Consider the following 18577-nt stretch of genomic DNA (forward strand, 5'->3'; position numbering starts at 1 on the left):
CAACTATGATCAATAGGATCTTGATTTAACTTATAACTAAAGATGCTGTGGTATTCAGCAATGTGTCAACAATGATTAGATTCAAATAGGCTGACACAGACAAGGAATGGCAATCTTTACATTCTTTAAAGGTTGTTTCATCCTAAAATATGTTCATGGTAATACCAACACCAGCCGCTCCGTCCTGTTTCTTTAATACAAATAATGACATTAAAAATAACAGATGTATCCTTGTAAAGGCATTCCTGCGAGTGATAAAACAGCTTATTACTGGCCCCTACTGTTGTAGTGAATCACATAGCTCTTTAAAATGTATTCTGTGAAGTCTACTCTTCACTGATTTGCCCTCTACAAAGAAATACAAAGACAGGAATCAAAATATGTGGGTCAAACTCAACACTGGCCTCCTCAATTATACATCATCTTCTCTCTTGAGTAGTAAGAAGTTGGTACTTCAGCTTCTCTCACATACAACACTCTGAGAGAATAGAGTGTAGCAGTACTGCACAGAGCAGTGAAGGCACACAGGAAGACACATCCCTTTGTAAAATGTGCCTTGCAAGCAAGGCAGCAACAACATCCATCCAATAGTTGTTGAGACATAATTATTGTCTCATTTGTCTATATAACATTATGACAAATGAAATATGTCTAGAAATTAAACTGAAGTTGATGCATTATAAGAAAACTATTTTCTAAACGGTCTAGATTACAACAATACAATTGAAATGTTCACAAGCCTATGAATGAATATGCATCAACGCCTCATTTATTAACAAATGAAGTGTTTCAGTTTCAGCCTTACAGCAGAATGACTCCATGAGGTCATTCAGTGAGGAGCAGTTATACACATGCACTGGTATCAGATCAACACTTGGTGTTGGCAGGAACCTTGTGTTTAAGTGTTGGAATCTTTTTCAGGAGATCAAAAGTCAGACTGGTGCAACCATAATAATAACATTTTTGATTTTGATTCAGTTTAAATATCATATAATAGTTATAAAGTAATTGATAAATGCCTGTTATGTTATATATGATGTTTCTGCTTCAGCTGCATATCATTGACATTGTATTATATATTTTTTAAAGCAGTTTGAAATGATTATCTGCTTCATGGTTTATGGTACTTCAGATAACAGCCCGAGCTGTTGATTGTTGGGCAGTATCAAATGTTGCTGTTTAAATTTTCCAAGACTGTGAAACAACTTCCCAGAGTGCCAGTCAAAGGAAGTTGTTTATTTGGACACAGATGATGGTGAGTACCCAGGAGAAAGGTCATAGCTTTTACTGTTACTGGATAAAGAGACACAGAGAGAGAGAAAATAAACAGGCCTTGTTCAGGTGGACCATTTCTGATCAATAACAAACGCTTTCTGTTAAATTGGCTTTATTGATTTTCCAAAGTTAAATAGTGTGTGTCAGAAATGTTTTACAACAGGTTCTTGGTTTTTTTCTCCCGTCGGACTTCCATTTATTATCTAAGCAACAGCACCACAGAATTTCTCTGGGTGACAAGGTGGCGTTATGATTGGACGGTGGCCCACTGAGTGGACAGACAGTTTTCTTTGAAACCATCTACAGATAAAGCCACCGAGAGAATGTCCCCTCCCTCCCTGATGGTGCCTTGGCAGGTCCGTGAGGGATCCCTGCTCGTCAGATACTTGGCTGAAAAGAAATCCCCAGGGGATGATGTCGTGCTCGTGTGGCCGACTCTTTACAGCCCTATGGCGCAATATGTGGAAATCAGTTGCGATGGTTTATCTCTCCAGCAGGTGGAGCGGTGATGGAAGCTGACGCAGTTTACTGCAGCTGAAATAATCTGTTTTTATCATATTTGACATGAGGAAATGCTTCCAACACAGAGCATACCTTGAATAAATATTATTATATTATGATCATATCATAATAACCAGGTCATGACAGTAGGATGCTGAACTGGTACAGATTGTTGTTTTCATGCATTAAATAGTGAATCAGCTGAAGGAGATACTCTCTGATAATACCTCTTATTTTCATCTGAAAGCTCTATTTAAATTCTATAAACTTTCCCCTAACTCAACAACTCACAAAACGATAGGATTATTAATGGAGCCTGGTGATTACTGTACTGTTTGTTAAATTTGACATGTTTACCGTTAATAACTTATAATAATTTATGAATCTTTCATAAATGTAGTGTATTAAGGAAACATGTTGAAACGCACAGTGTGAAAACTACTTTGCCTTGCAAAGTGAACGCTCAAAAAATACTGTGGCAGCAGCAAGAAGAAGAATAAAGATGAGAGAAGGGCAGACAGCTGACGATCAGAGCAGAGAGGAAATCAGAAGTAAAGTTGTTAAATGTACAGGATAGGTTTCTGTTTGTATTTTACTTCATCTCCCTTTGCCAGTTGCATTTTGTAAACCTTACAGCTTATACTTATACAGATATGAATAACCCAATTTCTTATATTTCACATCATATCCCGAATATGGACAAAAAAAGTCTCATAACTATATTCTACCCTCCTCCTTGTGACTGTGGTTTTTAAACGTGTATGTTGGTGTTTAGAGTGTAAAGCACTTTGTGCTGCATTCTGTGAAATAAAGGTGCTTTATAAATAAAGTGTATTCTTTCATTCGTTCATAATCGGGATACTCCAAATAAACACATAATTCAAACAACGTGCACGTTATGTGGTTTCGGCCATAGCAATAACCATAGCAACGATAGAATGTCAAATCATTTGCTATAAAGTTGTGCTGTATCATTATAAAGTGCATATCTGCAGATAGGGACCATTTGAATAAAAGAAGAACATTAGAACACCAATAAAAGAAGAGCATTGTCTTCATTACTCCCAACATGTTAGCATTGGGCCAATAGAAACTCTGATATGATTGTGACAAACAGCAATAAGTTCATTATTTTAACGTTAAAGTACTTACTCAAAGTCAGCTTTAGACTGCTAAATATAAATGTCTTCCTACTCTTCATTTGCTAAAACAATAAATTCTGTCAAGTGAAATGACCCTCTGCTGTATATTATTGGTATTAATAATTCAAATTATAATGTTTTTCTGTTTATCACTAGGAAACAGGTCTAAAGTATTTAGGTTGAAAAGTCTGAGAATACTAATACTTCAAATGGCATGCAAGTACAAATGGTAGTTAAAGATATATTACTAACTTTTAACAACTTAGGGGCGGCAAACATTATGGAAGTTCCTGCAACTACTGTATGTCTGGGTAACATACTATGTAAACCATGGCCTAAACAAAGACACATGACTCTTCAGTGTACTTCAGCTGGTTTATGTGTTTTTATGAAGGAAGCGCCATCTCATGGTGAAACCCTGCAGTTGAATGAATGGCGTGTTTACAGTGAGTCCAGACACGCTCTGTCGGCAAACAGGAGCAGGGGGGCAGACTTTATCTTTGCACTGCATTCCAACAATGCATGTTATCTTTCCTCATATACAGTAGGTCTCATAGAAATACTTGAGATATTGTACATGATTTGATGTACCACTACGTCTCATATAAAAGCTGCCTCACACTCTCCCCCAACACACAATATGCCCTTGACCAAGGAAGTGAACTCCTGACTGCTCTGCAGCAGCTCAGTGGCCAACAATAGAAGATTGCCGCTGCACAGGGCAGCTCCTGAGTGTGAATTTGTTTAACTGTGTAAATATGAGGCAGAGTATCATAAAAAAATGTAATGAATGAAAACATTCTCAGTTGGCTTCCCTTTGGATAGAAATAAAGACACACCTGATTAAACTCCTTGTCCTTTGGTATCTAACTTTTGAAAATTCATATTGAAATAAGTATTGATTCAACTGCCCAAGAATACGATATCATCTTACATTTAGCAAACTGGTGGGATAATCTATTTTTCTTTTTTTTATGTTTTAACATTATATTAAATACAATGAAAGATACAAAAGTGAAACATAGAATTAAGTTCCATTCACTAAGATAATTTAATAGCTCACAACTGCAGAAATTTAGAACATGAACATGACTCCCAGATGTGATTAACAGTGGAGAAAGGGGGGATCAATGTGAAGCAAATCAATTCATTACAGCCAGTAGTTTCAGCCACTTATTTGTCTAATGTGGTATGACATTCTTCCCAGATGACTCCTTGTCAGTTTTATCCATATTAATGAGCACCATCAGCTGGCAGACTGAGACAAATTCCCTCCTTCCCTCCTTGCCCTCAGACAGTGAAATCTGGTTGCAATAATAAATCATAGGCACTTATCGATTTCAACATGCCTAAACCAGCCACACCAAAACTACATATATAAAAATGTGATATCAATCAGAAAGCCATGGAGCGTGGAGCAAAGTTACAGCAGGATGCTGTGTTTCCCAGCAGGCTTCAACATATGATAGACATCTGCTAGTCTCCTGTCAGTATGTGAAGGCTAATCAAAATGTATTTTACAAGTTGCATGCTAAGGAAGCGGAATTAGCCTGTCAAGTTCTCAGTACGCCAGTCAATATATCTAAACAAGAAAGACTCTGTTTCATGCAGTTTTCATCGATTAATACTGAAGGCAGATGGGGGCACCACAAATGGTCTTAGAGAGAAATAAACAAGTTGCTAATCTAAACATAATCACTGTAATGCGCTGCCTGGTACATGATAGACATGTTCATGTGAAGACTCTCACACTGTGATCAGCTCATATTCTAAGGCTGGCAGCCAAGTCCCATTTAAAAGTCATATTTACTGTATTCTGCTGCCAAAAGTCTACTATAGCTGCTTGGTTTATGTTGAAATTGCTCCGACAGTTTTAGCCTCATCCCCGCGCTGACCTTACAGAGCATTTTGAAAACAATATATGAACGGAAATATTACGTCAACCCTATCTTTGAATCTAAATATAGCTCAGCTGCACTATCCTTGAGGCGGCATTGGCCAGGGAACAGAATCAATGGGAGGCACTTTTCTCTGCCATATTCCTTCATTAGTGGGATCTGTTTCGTTAGAGGGCTAACGGCTGGGATCCAGGTCCCGAGGAGTGGCGGCAGAATTAGGAATGATTTGTCTGGACACGGGAGGCCAGTACTTTGTGTTGACAGATGGTTGAAAATATCTCATTTCTGAAATGAAGAAGATCACGAGTGGAATGGACGAAGAGCTTTGCTTATCAGATCTCAAGAGCTGCTTTAATGCCCACCAACAGTGCATCAACTCATATGGCGCTACTTCAATGTGAAAGCCGGCAGTGATGACAGTGTTACTCCCTCACTGCCATGGTTCAGCAACAAGTAACAGAGTCCTAAAATGAGGAGAAAACTGCAATACTCCTGTGAGTCCACTTTACAGTGCTGTGGATGGCTACAAGATAAAGATGCCCATTCCGTTTGCAACATAGGACTTGTGTTTTCTAACATTACTACACATTATTGAAAAGTGATCTCTATATTCTGTAGTAGTGACCAGCCCCCACCGAGAGAGAGCACAGCAGGCAGCGGGCGGACAGCTGAACGTCCCCAGCTATCACTAATGAAAGCAGGGTGTGAACTACAGGGGTCTCCCCGTTATGGAGCTCATGGGCTCTTTTGCCACTTTACGCCCATGCCCCACAACATGAATCCAATGCCTCTTATAATTAGGGAAAAAATAAGGTATGTCTTCTGGACACATCGATGGTAAGTTTAATGCGACCTTTTGGATTTTAATGCATAAGAGATACAAGACGCGGAACCTAGCAACATCACTGTGTCGGTCATTCTTTTAAAACTTTTTTGCTGACTAATATTCATCGGGACGTCTAGTGGTTTGAGTCTCTAAGCGACAAAATGGAGGCAAACCCCAAAATCCTTTTCAATTGTTTGCTTATTACTTCAAAATAATTTGACATGCTAATTTATACTGCACTTTGTGCAAATAAATTGATAAATTTGGCCCTGCAGAACTATCTGGCAGTGATGGAAAATCATAATAAGGACCTCTGCCACTCGGTAATGTTGAAAATCCTGATTTCAGTTTTAGAAAACTAAGATGTTAATGAGAACAATGGGCAGCCACTTTATCAGAAGGCAATTAATTACAATCCTTTACCACCTCAAAGAGTATTATGTTATCATAACTGTAATCGGCCCAAAAATCATAATGTGTGGTCCTGGCTTTAGGACACCTTAAGGGCTACTTTGTGTCCATATAGAATAAGTGCTGGGCTATAAGTGTTGTGGTAGATGAGTAAGAGGGATGAGAATGTGCTAAAAAGAGGAAGGAGAAAAGTAGGTAGGAGAGTAAAGGTAGTAGAGCGTGAATCGCCTGGCAGAATGTGCCATGATTGGAAGGTGTTGCTGATGAGTATTAATGATATCAGAAAAGTGCAGCCAAACATGCACAGGGAGGGGACAGCAAAGACAGGCTGTAATGGATGTGGCTGGCTCTCATAAGTGGAGGATCTAGTTGGACTGCAACACAGCCAGAGGTTCCTGGATATTAAAAATGAATGACTATCTCAGTGATATACGACAACACAAAGATGCTGAAACCCAACCTGTGTAAGATGGATGTCCAGGGAATGCTAGACAGACTGATGCAAGCCTGGTGGACTACTGGAGAACGGGACATAGGAACCAACCCCCATCCTGTGGGTCTACCTGCTGGAGTGAGTTTCAGTATTATTGAGAGTCATAAGTCATTTAATCATACCGTGATTGTTTTCAGAGAGTTTGAACTCAACACCTCACTCTGTTGCACTACCCTCACTTCAATCTTCTATGATATTTAACCACTGCATTCAATAGTGGGGTAGTAGAAGGTGATTGAATAAGGCTGCATACTTTCACTCCACTTGCTGAATATGTGGTCATTCTGTAGTCTATGGAGGTGAATGGTGAGGCACACCACACTTTCTGTCCAACTACTTCTGAGTCCAAACAGATCAAACCTAACCTTTTTATTTTTTCACTGAACTCTACTGTCCTGTGCCCTCCTCATCCTGCTGCAAAGCTTCTGTCCTATGACTGAAGTGCAGAGTTTCACAATACATGTACAGTAAATTAGAGTGTAGCGAGTGCTGACACCAAGGTTGGCAAAATTCACATATTCGCTGAGCTCCAACACTTAACAAAGTTATCTTTCTTATTAGGAAAAAAAAGTGTACACTAAGTTGAGCTAGAAGTTTTAAAATGTTTAGCCAACAGTCACTTTTAACGGTTACAATGGCAAACATCGTCAGCGGCAGGTCATATCAGCTGACAGTAATTCATGTTATTTCAGTAATGACAGCTCAACATTAAACTTTCTTGTTGTTGGGTTTGTGCATCGGCATGTGAGGGAAGAAGTTCCACTCTGTAACAGAAGTCAAAATAATACATGGACATCAACATAAGATAATAAAAGTGCAATGACAAGATTTCCATCTTCCAAATAGCTTCATTTTAATACAACTGCTAAAAAACATAACCATGGATTTCAATTTTTCAGGAGGTCACTGTTATATTATTACGTTAATTTTGTTTTTATTTGGATGTAGAAAAACTGCAATAAGCAGAGAGGAAAAATCTGGGCTTGTTTGTCAAGACTGGATTGGTTTCTGAAAAGTATTGCTTAAAATGATACATCATTGTAAGAGCATGATCAAAGAAAAAAAAGCTCAACATTCTCATTATTCCCATTATCTATATTATATGCGTTACATTATTGCACATCTTGGGGACTATATCTCTGTATATTACATATTCTCTTTATACTCTGTACCGTCAACCTTCGCACATTTCTGCACAATACTACCCCTTGTAAAGCTGCACAGCTCTTCCACTTTTAAATGAGATATGTTGTAAATATTCTTTACTTTAATTTTTATATCTTTATTGTATTTTTCTTCTACATTTCTTGGCAGTAAACAGAATTTAGATTCTTCTCATTATCCTTCACTTCAGCTTCCCTTTGCAAGATGCCCTGTTCTGCACATGATCCTGATATCATTGTTAGATATTACAAACTACATGTATTGTAGTCTGGGTGCGTTGCAATGTTTGGGTCAATGTCTGAAGCATGATTAAACAATGAGACAGGAGCTAATGAGCTGCAACTTACAGTCATTATTGCTACCAAAAATAGGAAACATTTGCTTAAGAAAAGCAGAATACTATTGGATACGTACAGATTATTAAGAGATCAAGGCAGTATAGTATCCAACATAAATAATATTCTTTATTTAGTTATTCAAGTTATTATGTATGTTTTTATCTGAAATATTTTGAAATATATATTTATTGTTGTGGAGATTTCCTCCGCTCTGTCTCTGACAGTGTGTGTGTCGGGAGCGAAGTCCCGCCCTTCGCGAAACACAGCGGAGGAGGGGATTTCTTTTTTTAATAAAATTTGCTTTATCTACAAAAAAATTTGCAACCCCGCTGTTGAAGATACATAGACCTGTTACATTTATCAGATGCTCTTATCCAGAGAGACTTACAGTGAACTAACTACAGAGACAGTCTCCCTGGAGCAAGTACCTTGCTCAGGGGCACAATGGTGGCAGCCCTGGTGTTGAACTCATGAAGGCGTACCACCAGACCACTTGGCTATCACCACCCCAAACTAAGTCAATGAAAGCAGTTGCTTGCTTTGTCACTAATTATTTAATGTGGTTCATATATTCTAAAACCATCCTCTTCTCAACCAAAAACCCTGGTGTTTTGTAGGATTGCTGATCTGAGAGAAAGAACCCAAATTACCGCCTTGCGATTCTGCGCATCCACTAACCAGTCAAGTTGCAGACTAGAATTTAATGAAATATAATAGGTGTATTTTTTGGCCTGCCAAATTGAAGTTATCACTAATTTGACATGTATGATTCCAGCAAACAATTTCCAGTGATAAATATGCAGTCTTCACTCAGAGACTATTTTTATTTTTTGAGTGAAGAAGACTTCATTAGAGATATTCATTTCATGGTGTAACAACATTAACTTGAAGCTCAATATCAGACTACCAGAGGAACAGGGTTTAACACAAAGTTGTAGCCATGACAGCATTCTTCAAATATGGAAGTTGCTTGCTTGCTTTCTAAGTAGCTAGAAATTCTAAATTTAAAACTTGAAGCTTAACAAACATTTCCGACCAAATGTGAGCTATGGTCACAATGTCCCCTTCTGTTTCTGAGTTATGTTGAATAATGGCCAGAAAAGGGCACAATTAACAATTAAGGGAACATTGTGATGTCACAGAGTTCAAAGATGAAAGGTTATGAAAGGTCATCACTTCATTTTATCCTATTTGTGTCAAATTGTGTCATAATTAGCGTATGAGTTCTTGAAATATGGCAAAAACTTGTTTTGAGAGGTCACAGTGACCTTGACCTTTGACCACCAACATCTAATCAGTTCATTCTTGAGTCCAAGTGGACAGAGTGGACATGTAGTGAAATTCCCTCAAGACGTACAACCTGAAAACACAGTGCCTCCTGCCATGGCTGTCACCATACACTTACTTAATATTTTAATGTTTCTTATAGCTCATAGCTTCCAAACGTAAGTTATTAGCAAAGGATGTAGAGCAGGTGGTAAAAAAAAAAGCTAAATGAAACACTTTTCCTTGGTTTGCTTTAGGGAATCAGTACAAGCCTTGCAGGTTTAATGGAATCCTCTATTGAAGCACATACAGCATTATGGATCTACACAGGATTCTGAAAAGATGACAATGAAGGGTAGGCCTTTGTGTCATTTCGTTTGACTTGAAACTAGCTATTCATTCAGAACACCCTGTAATTCTCCACCCGGTGTAACAAGTGCTAGTGCTATGGAAATATCACCCACCTGGTCATTACAGGCAAATTACTGGGGGGGGGGGGGGGGAAATTCTAAGAACATAAATCAAAGTGACACAGGCTTTTAAGTTTTCACTGGCCTCAAATATGAATATATATTAATTTAGTTTCTCACTATAAATATATATAATATGATGGGACACTGAGACTGTAATACAACCACAATATCAAAAAGGTCTAACTTTAAGAATAAAAACAAAAGCAGGGAAATTAATTACGCCATCATGTCATGAGAGCATGTGTTTGTTAGTAAAACGGAATATTCTGATGTCTGAATCTATGTAGGACAATAGGTACATCTGTTCTCTGTCATGTGAATGTCACAAAATTGTGACTTCTTCACAGGCAACTACTCAGATATGTTTATAGAGAAAGTGTTAAATCAGAAAAACAAACAAATGACATCTTTGATTGTGACATGTTTTACGGCTAAAAGCACTTTTAGACAGTGTAATTTTGTTCTTGCTTTCCTTTAGGTGTGACGCTGTTTAGAATAGAATATTTGTATCAGCTCTACATAAAAATGTTATAGGATGCACAACTTGGACGATAATAAATTATGATTGCAGTGAGCAAAACACACACAACACGTTCTTGCTCAGGTGCTGTTATTACAATAAAAAAAATGTTTTCATTGACTTAGTGTCAATTGTATTTACTATTAATCAATACAAGAATTGTCTTTAATTAAATTGTCACAAAATAGTAAAAATTGGACCAAAATCTAATTTCATTATCATTGTTGGTTCATGGAGCCAGACATTCAAAATCTGAGCAATTGGGGTGAGCCCTGTTGGACTATCATCTATATACATAACCCTAACCCTAAATAGTGCATTCTAAACACCATGTACAGGTGTGTATACTATGTTGGCTTAAAAGTGCCATCATCTTCTTCTTCCTCTCACTTGTCATCCAAGCATTTTATTTTTCCTGGTGGTTTCCATTCTGAAAAATGCATTATTGCTATTAAAGCTGTGTGGAAAGATGCTAATTACTGTGCCGCTCACATCTGCTTACGTTCCTGTTGGCAGGGGCTTTCATTATGTGAGAATAATTCTGCTTTGTGTTGCCCTTGATTGTCTTAATAATGCAGGCCTGTAGCAATAAAATAGCACCTTAGGAATTTTGCCAGCGACAGGAAATCACTCAGATGCAACATTTTTTCATTAAAACATATTGTTAGGATGACACTAATGTTGTAGTTTCACTGGCCTGAAAGCATTTAACCCTTAACGAGCCTCAGTGAATTGGCTCACAGAAATATTTTTAAACTCCTGTTCTGAGACAGAAAAGCTGACTGTCTCTGATCAGTGACATAAAAAGGATGCAAACTTTAGTACTGTAACTTTAAAGCTCAATGAATAGATTGCTGTCTAAGTCCTGTACCATGCGTCCAGGCTGGAATGAAACCTGTTTTTTGACTACTTTTATGCTGCTGATTTGAAGTACTTTTACACTCAGAATAATTTCACAAACATGCTAATGTGACATACTTACCTCCAAATAGCAGTAATGGCAATATAACATATATTAGAGCCCTATTGTGTGTCAGAATGTGATTTCCACATTATTTTGTTTAAATCTGAGGTCAACACCATAGCCGACCTCCTCTCCAGCCTCCCTTCCAATGCTTCCTGCTCCCAGCCCACCACCCTGACTGCAAACCTCACCAGCCAGCTGCCCTTCCAAGCTTCTGCATCACTGCCACTTGGGTGATGAGAGAGTTAGAGGCTCCTCACAGGCTAGGCAGTGGGTCCTCACAGCGACTCCCCCAGGGTGCTCCAGGGATGTACAAGGAAGCAGCCAAATTTGTGGAAAATGCTATCATATACCAGCTCCACATGACTTATTCCCACCCACAGAAGCTAGAAAGCAGGATGAGAATAATGTCCTTTCATTTCTCTGGTGCTTTCAACACCACCCAGTCCCTCCTGCTTGGGGAGAAGCTCAAAGTGATGCAGGTGGATACCAAAGTGTCCTGGCTTATGGACTAACTAGCTCACTCCAGTGTATTGGCTACACTGTGGAGCAGCACAGGGACGGGTAACTGTATTGCCAGCTTTCGAGTTCACTCGCTACACCTTTCCTTTTAAGATTCAACTCAGGGTCATGGCCGATTCACAAGTTATTTAATGACTCCTCTATTGCGGGGTGCACAGGTTAGAGCAAGAAAAGGAGAATATCTGCCAACAGAGTCCTGTCAACCGCTACAGCTGCAACCATTTGCAGCTCATCATCAGTGTGAGCAAGATGTGGATATAAGCCTGTCAATATAGTGGTTGATTTCAGTGGATCCAACAGACTACTTAACAAGTTCTACTAACCAGTCGAGGCCAGCACCTTTGTAATGGCTGAGAATGAAAACGTGATTTAAAACACTGGTAAGAAACTCTGGCTCTGTTCTTCGAGGCTGCACAGAGCAGTGGAGAGAAGATGAGGACTAAACTGAACTCCATCTTGGAAAACACTTTCTACCCCCTCTGTGGTGAGCTGGTGCAGCTATGGCGCATGATCACCTTCCACCTCATCTACCCAAAGTGCAACAGCAAGCTGTTTAGCTGTCAACAGTCATTAAACTGTACAATTACTCTTGTCTAAATACCTCATATCTCAGCCAGCTTGCAGTGAGCTGAACTGTATTGACCTGCACTGACAGCTGGAGTGGACGTACAGCCTTTTATAGGTATGATAATGTGACTACATTAGCAAGTAGTCACATTCATATTCATACAAATTCACTTGTCTGCCTTTATAGCACATCATTTATAATTCATATCTCAGTTTGCAATGAATAGCCTACTGTTATTAACATCTGTAAGATGATACAGATGTGTGTAACTGTTAAGCATATATTGAAAATCATGGCTTCAGGTTTATTCAATCTCACAATTGTGCATACATTTAGATTTTTTTGATTGTTTTCATTTCATCTTTTCCTCTCGATGTCTGCGATACATTTTCAATTCCCTGTATAAAACATTTTTATATTCCTATTTTTTCTTTCCCCCCCAACCCCCCTTCCAAGATACGCATGTATAGCTATGGCTTTAACAGGTGTATTGAATTCAAATAAGTGTGTGTGTGTGTGTGTGTGTGTGTGTGTGTGTGTGTGTGTGTGTGTGTGTGTGTGTGAGTGTGTGTTTGTGTGAGTGTGTGTGTGTGTGCTTGTTTGAGTGTGTGTGTGTGTGTGTGTGTGTGTGTGTGTGTGTTTGTGTTTGTGTGTGCTTGTTTGAGTGTGTGTGTGTGTGTGTGTGTTTGTGTGTGCTTGTGTGAGTGTGTGTGTGTGTGTGTGTGTGTGTGAGTGTGTGTTTGTGTGAGTGTGTGTGTGTGTGTGTGTGTGTTTGTGTTTGTGTGTGCTTGTTTGAGTGTGTGTGTGTGTGTGTTTGTGTGTGCTTGTGTGAGTGTGTGTGTGTGAGTGTGTGTGTGTGTGTGTGTGTGTGTGTGTGTGTGTGCTTGTGTGAGTGTGTGTGTTTGTGTGAGTGTGTGTTTGTGTGAGTGAGTGTGTGTGTGTGCGTGTGTGGGTTTACACAGTTTACAGGCACAAATAAATAGGAATATCACAGAGAGGAGATAAGAAAACACTGTTACATGTGATAAAGACACACAGTAAAACGCCCAGCAGGAATATTATTATAGAACTGGAGATTAAGAAATATGTGTCATAAAGCCATAGTAAAATGTTGACAGGTCCTCATAGGAATAGCATAGAAATGATATAGGGATTTGTCATAAAGTGTTAACTGATTTTAAAAATATATATTTAAACCGCCAGAAATAGATTCTATCCAGTTACTCAAAACATGTTATGAAGTGTAACAAAAACAAAACAGCCCTGAAAATGAAAGTTATAATTGCATTTGTATCACATCCTCAAATCAATACGTATACAACCCCTCCCAATGCTGAATTTGAGTATCTCAGCTCTGTGCATCCTCAACAAGACATTAAGCAACCGGATCAATAACATTCAAGGGCAATGAGCAGGAGAGGCTAAACAGCGAGTTCTGCACGTTATATAACTTGCATGACACGCATGCAGTGCTCGTAGTTACAGTTTTTTTTAACGAGCATTGTGCGTTTTAATATAGATTATGATGACCTTTGGTAACTCCTGGACCGTTGCACTAAACTGTTTAAAACAACACGCGCTGTAAAAAACAAAGAAAAGAAGTCGACAATCATTGCGCACGAGAGCAGATGCTGTGAGGGATGTGATAATGAAATACAGTGAAAGACTTACTTTAAGACGGCGCTGTCCCCCTGTCTGACGGTTATGTTGTCCTTTAATACAGAATCTCCGGTTCTGGCTGGAACTCCTGCAGGTACAAGGAATAACAATTTAAGTCCGAGGACGACAAGACATTTCCCAGGCAGCGCCAAATAGCCACAAATGCCCATGATTTTCTGTCACTGCGCAACTTCCAAGAAAACTTGAACCGTCGGATATTCCGTTCGCTTCTTGAGCTGTGGATCGCAAATTCCACTCCACAAACAGGATGCAGTATCTCCCAGTGGAGCTGAGGACGACCTGGTTTTGCTCCAAGTAAAACAGGCTTGTTATGAAATACTGTCCGAGCCGCTCTAGGAAACTGACTTCGGAGGAGAGAAAAAGCACCGTGTTTCTCAGAGAAATGCGCACCGTGTCCTCCGCTTCAAACTGTAATCGCCGTGAAATGGATGCTCTCGGAGATGCATCAACCAAGTGTCGGTGTTCTCTTTTCTTTCTGTCGTCTGAGTGACACAGAGTAAACTGTGTGCACTCAAAGCAAAAGGCTGAATTCGCTTCAGTATCTGTTTCTTTCGTTAAGTGGGCTACAGCTCCTGAAGTAGTCACCCCCCCCTTTCTTTATCTCTCTCTCTCTCCCTCTCCCGCTCTCTCCCTCTCTCTCTCTCTCCCTCCCCCCCTCTCTCTCTCTCTCTCTCTCTCTCTCTCCCCCCCCCCTCTCTCTCTCTCTCTCTCTCTCTCTCTCTCTCTCCCTTATAATCGTCAGGTAGCATCACTTGCCTGTACCATGAGGACCATATGGTCTGCAGTGTGCAGTGTTCTCATATGGATCCGGAGACCTCCAGTGGGCCCTTAAGGGGTTTTACAGGAGACACTCCCATTTAGCACCATGACAAATATTATTTAATGTGACACATTCAATGTGATTTCATCATAGCGGGCACCCATGCATATGAGAGGATCATATGAGTTGATTTAGTTCTCAGTAGTGCAAGCCTGCACAGTATACATAGAGATGGTGTGGACAGTCAGAATATTCACTCTCACACTTCAAACAGGTGACCAGAGGTCTTGAGGTTACAAAACAAAATGAGAATTTTTAAATTTAATTTGAAACAATTAATCAGAGATTGAATCAGAGAGATTATTGTAATAATAGGTTTCACCTGCACCACTCTCAGTAAGTAATAAAAACTTATAACAACAACAATCTCTTCAAATGGGACAGTGTGTATTTATTTGGCTTCCATGACATGAGACAGGCCTCGGACCCTTTATGGTGAAATAGATTACAGTGCATATAGCCTTCATTCTCCTTTAGAATTCTACATGTTGAATGACACAGACCTATAACATGCATATATTCAGGTGTCCTGAACATCACCAGGTTACCGGTCAGGCAAAGCACGGGACTGCCCCAGCGTCCTGGAAGTTTGTTTGTCTCAAGCCGTTTATTAATCTGAATGTTGTGTGTTTGATCAAAGTACAACACAGCAAACCTGTGGCCAGGTTGTTTACCAGCGTCGGAAGGTGTAGACATTGCACATTTTTGGGGACTTAGCAGCTCATTTTTGCCACAGCTCTGCTATGTGGGTACAACTCTGTGCTGTCACCCTCACATCACCTGCTCATCTCCTCTAAAGGGGTACATCACATAACCAACTTGTGTGTGATGAACAGCCAATCACCTCGCATTTTAGAAGTGTGATATTCTGTAGTTTAAAATGAAAATAATTCTCTCAGAAAACCCAACCACAGGGGCTTTTGCAAGTCAAGAACCCTCAAAATGACATAAAATAATTAAATATAATAAAATGTTGTCTCATTGTCTGAAATTGAAAACTATATATTTTTAGGATTTTATTTTATACAAACTTAATACGTGGTTGATAGGTCATTTATTCTGAAATGTTCAGTTCATGTATTTGTTTGATGGTTAGGGTGAGGAGGAAAGTAACCTTTGGGGAAATGGAGTCTGAACGTCACTAAACCACATTGACTTATTGTGCTGTTTCTGCCAGTCCATATCTGCATGTATGGAGGGGATGCTGGCCACTAGGGAAGCGTGAGCCACTTTGCCGCACATCTAACAGCAGCACTCAGAATTACTATGACAGCTTTTAATTCTCTTGAGAAGACTGAACAAGATAATTTCTTTACCTTAACATCAATTTGGTACGCTGTGAAGATATTGGATGGGAGGCAACAAATGGCAATGCACTGACACAAGTGACACATGGCTTTGTTATTGTCTGGTATCAAATGTTTGTGTGGAAATGTGAAAGCATTCTATTGTGTGTCCATCAATCTTGTCTCACATACAATTGACTTCACTATAAAAGCCTTTCTGTTTACAATCAACGTACTAAGTGCAATGCACAATACAGTGCCAAAAAGACAATTATATCTTTTAGCAGGTGTGATGCTTTCTCAAGATTTTACTGCCCACTTTGTGTTAGTCTCAACAGTAGAACACAAATACTTCTCCACAATGGTAGTGGACGTTGGGGTGTCGTTAACAATACAATATAGTATCCTCCCTGTCCTGTGTGTATATCCAATTTATTCTGTTCCCACCTTGTCAAGGCAGCAGCTAAATACTATAGTACCCTGAGTGACATTCCAGAAAACGTACAGACTAACATACACATAGGCATTATGTTAGGCCTGAGCTTTTCAGGTCAATACTTGTTGTAACGTATGAGCAGCCCATTGCATTTAGCAAACAGTGTTTCAGTTTATTCAAAGGTTGTTATTGAGGAATTATGATGATGTCTTGTGCCGGAGAAATTGGGCGAAGATAAGACTTAATTAAAATGATATCTGCCTGGGATGCAACACAAATCCTGACTATGTACACGTCTTAATGGTTTTTAAATTAAAATCCCTCCCTGACCTCAGCAAAATCTAAGATATGTGGTCTTAATTAGAGTTAAGCGTACAGGGAGGGGGTGAGGCATCCCCATCAGTCAATTGAGACTGCAACATTTGGTCATGTGATGTCCTGTTAACGCCTTGGTGGCATCTGCCATCAATTCACTGCGAGGATAAAGACACCATCAAGAGAAAGAAGGAAGAGTCGCATGTGTGCAGTATTTTCAGTTCTGCACAGTGGTGTTTGGAGGATAAAATTGGATTGCAATCCATTTCAATCCATTTCAATCCATGTCATGTGCGTTACGTTTTTGACCCTCATTGTTCCGCCTTACAGCGGGTCAGGTACATCCGATGACCTGGCCAAAGCTCCACCACGAGCGAGGGTGCCAAGCATGCAGAAATGACAAATTAGAATGGCATTGTTTGTTGCACGGCTCGCATGAATCACTCCTGATGCATCACACAAACCAAAAATAGGGGGAGAGCAAAAGAAGAAATCTAAACTACGTGGCTTAAATCAACTACCCATGCTCAAATAAACAAAGCCATTTTACTTAAATCATGGTCTTTTTGATTGGTTACAGCCGTATACAGTCCAGCTCATCCTGGCAGATTGTGTTTCTCATTTATTTCACTTATACATGCAATGACATTCACATAATTTCCTGCTGCGACGCATTAACACTAGACCCTGGGTGGTTTATTCAAACAATCCATGCTAATCTTCATTCATATCATGCAAGGATGGGCAGAGCTAGCAGACAATGGACCGGCCTCTGACCAAAGCAAGCTAATACCCAAGCAAAAACATGGGTAGACTGAATAAAGAGTGCTCGCTCAATGGATTCAGTCATCTGCAGAAGCTTAGATTCCGCTGGCACACGGACACTAATGTTATGCAACGTATTCATGAGACATTCTGAGGTCAGTCCTGAAAAGTTTTGTGAAATGTTTTGAAATCAGCAAGAACTTGTTTGTGGCAATAGCAGAAATCAGACACATCATGTGCTTTTGTGTTAGTTAAAGGCTAAATGTACTCAAGTAAATGAGCTTTGGTTCAGGGGAGTTTGGTTTAGGTACATCTTTAAGTTAGAGAATTTAACGGCAAACATTAAAGTTAAAAACATTTTTGTGGATCTCATATCTTTATTCTCCACGATGATACTGTAACGCTGGTTTCTCTCTAGTAGTAGATAAAGTAACAGTATGTGGACAGCCTCATAACTCTGACAGCAAACATAATACATCTACTTCACCCACTTACAACATATCACTCCACCAGCATAAACAAGTAGTTCCCCACTGAAAATAAAATTAAGACATTTGAGTTATAAAACACATTAAAATGATAAATGATTAACATCCGTATAATATTTCCATCTATCAAATTTACCTTCACAAATCTAAATATTATTTTACAATATAAATATTCAACTTCCACAAATTCTTGGTGGTAAAACAAACAAGTCAGGATCTCTCATCCAGACATCCCTGTTATCAGAGCACTTCCAAGGAAATACACTTGTTCCAGTTGCAAGGGAAATCTCCTGCAAGCATTCAACAAATAAACGATGAACTATTTTTGCCCATACATAACATCCAGCCTATAGTAACTACTGCAGGTCAGTCCAGATGCTCTGCAAGAAGAAGGACATGTAGAATAACTTGCCACTTGTTTTCTGG

At 39.3% G+C, this 18577-nt stretch overlaps 1 protein-coding gene across 3 annotated transcripts in view; it reads right to left on the reverse strand.

The window, feature by feature from the left end:
* The window catches only part of opcml (opioid binding protein/cell adhesion molecule-like), a 274618-nt gene that overhangs the window by 135135 nt on the left and 120906 nt on the right, over window positions 1-18577 (reverse strand). For 2 of the 3 annotated variants that reach the window (XM_029447841.1, XM_029447842.1), the window contains one exon: window positions 14033-14108. In XM_029447841.1, the coding sequence (XP_029303701.1) occupies window positions 14033-14108 (76 nt within the window). Of the gene's footprint in view, window positions 1-14032; window positions 14368-18577 lie in introns of those variants that run through there. The other variant, XM_029447840.1, reaches the window with a different exon arrangement.

This window comes from Cottoperca gobio, chromosome 14 (assembly GCF_900634415.1).
Source record: "Cottoperca gobio chromosome 14, fCotGob3.1, whole genome shotgun sequence".
Classification (NCBI taxonomy): domain Eukaryota; kingdom Metazoa; phylum Chordata; class Actinopteri; order Perciformes; family Bovichtidae; genus Cottoperca; species Cottoperca gobio.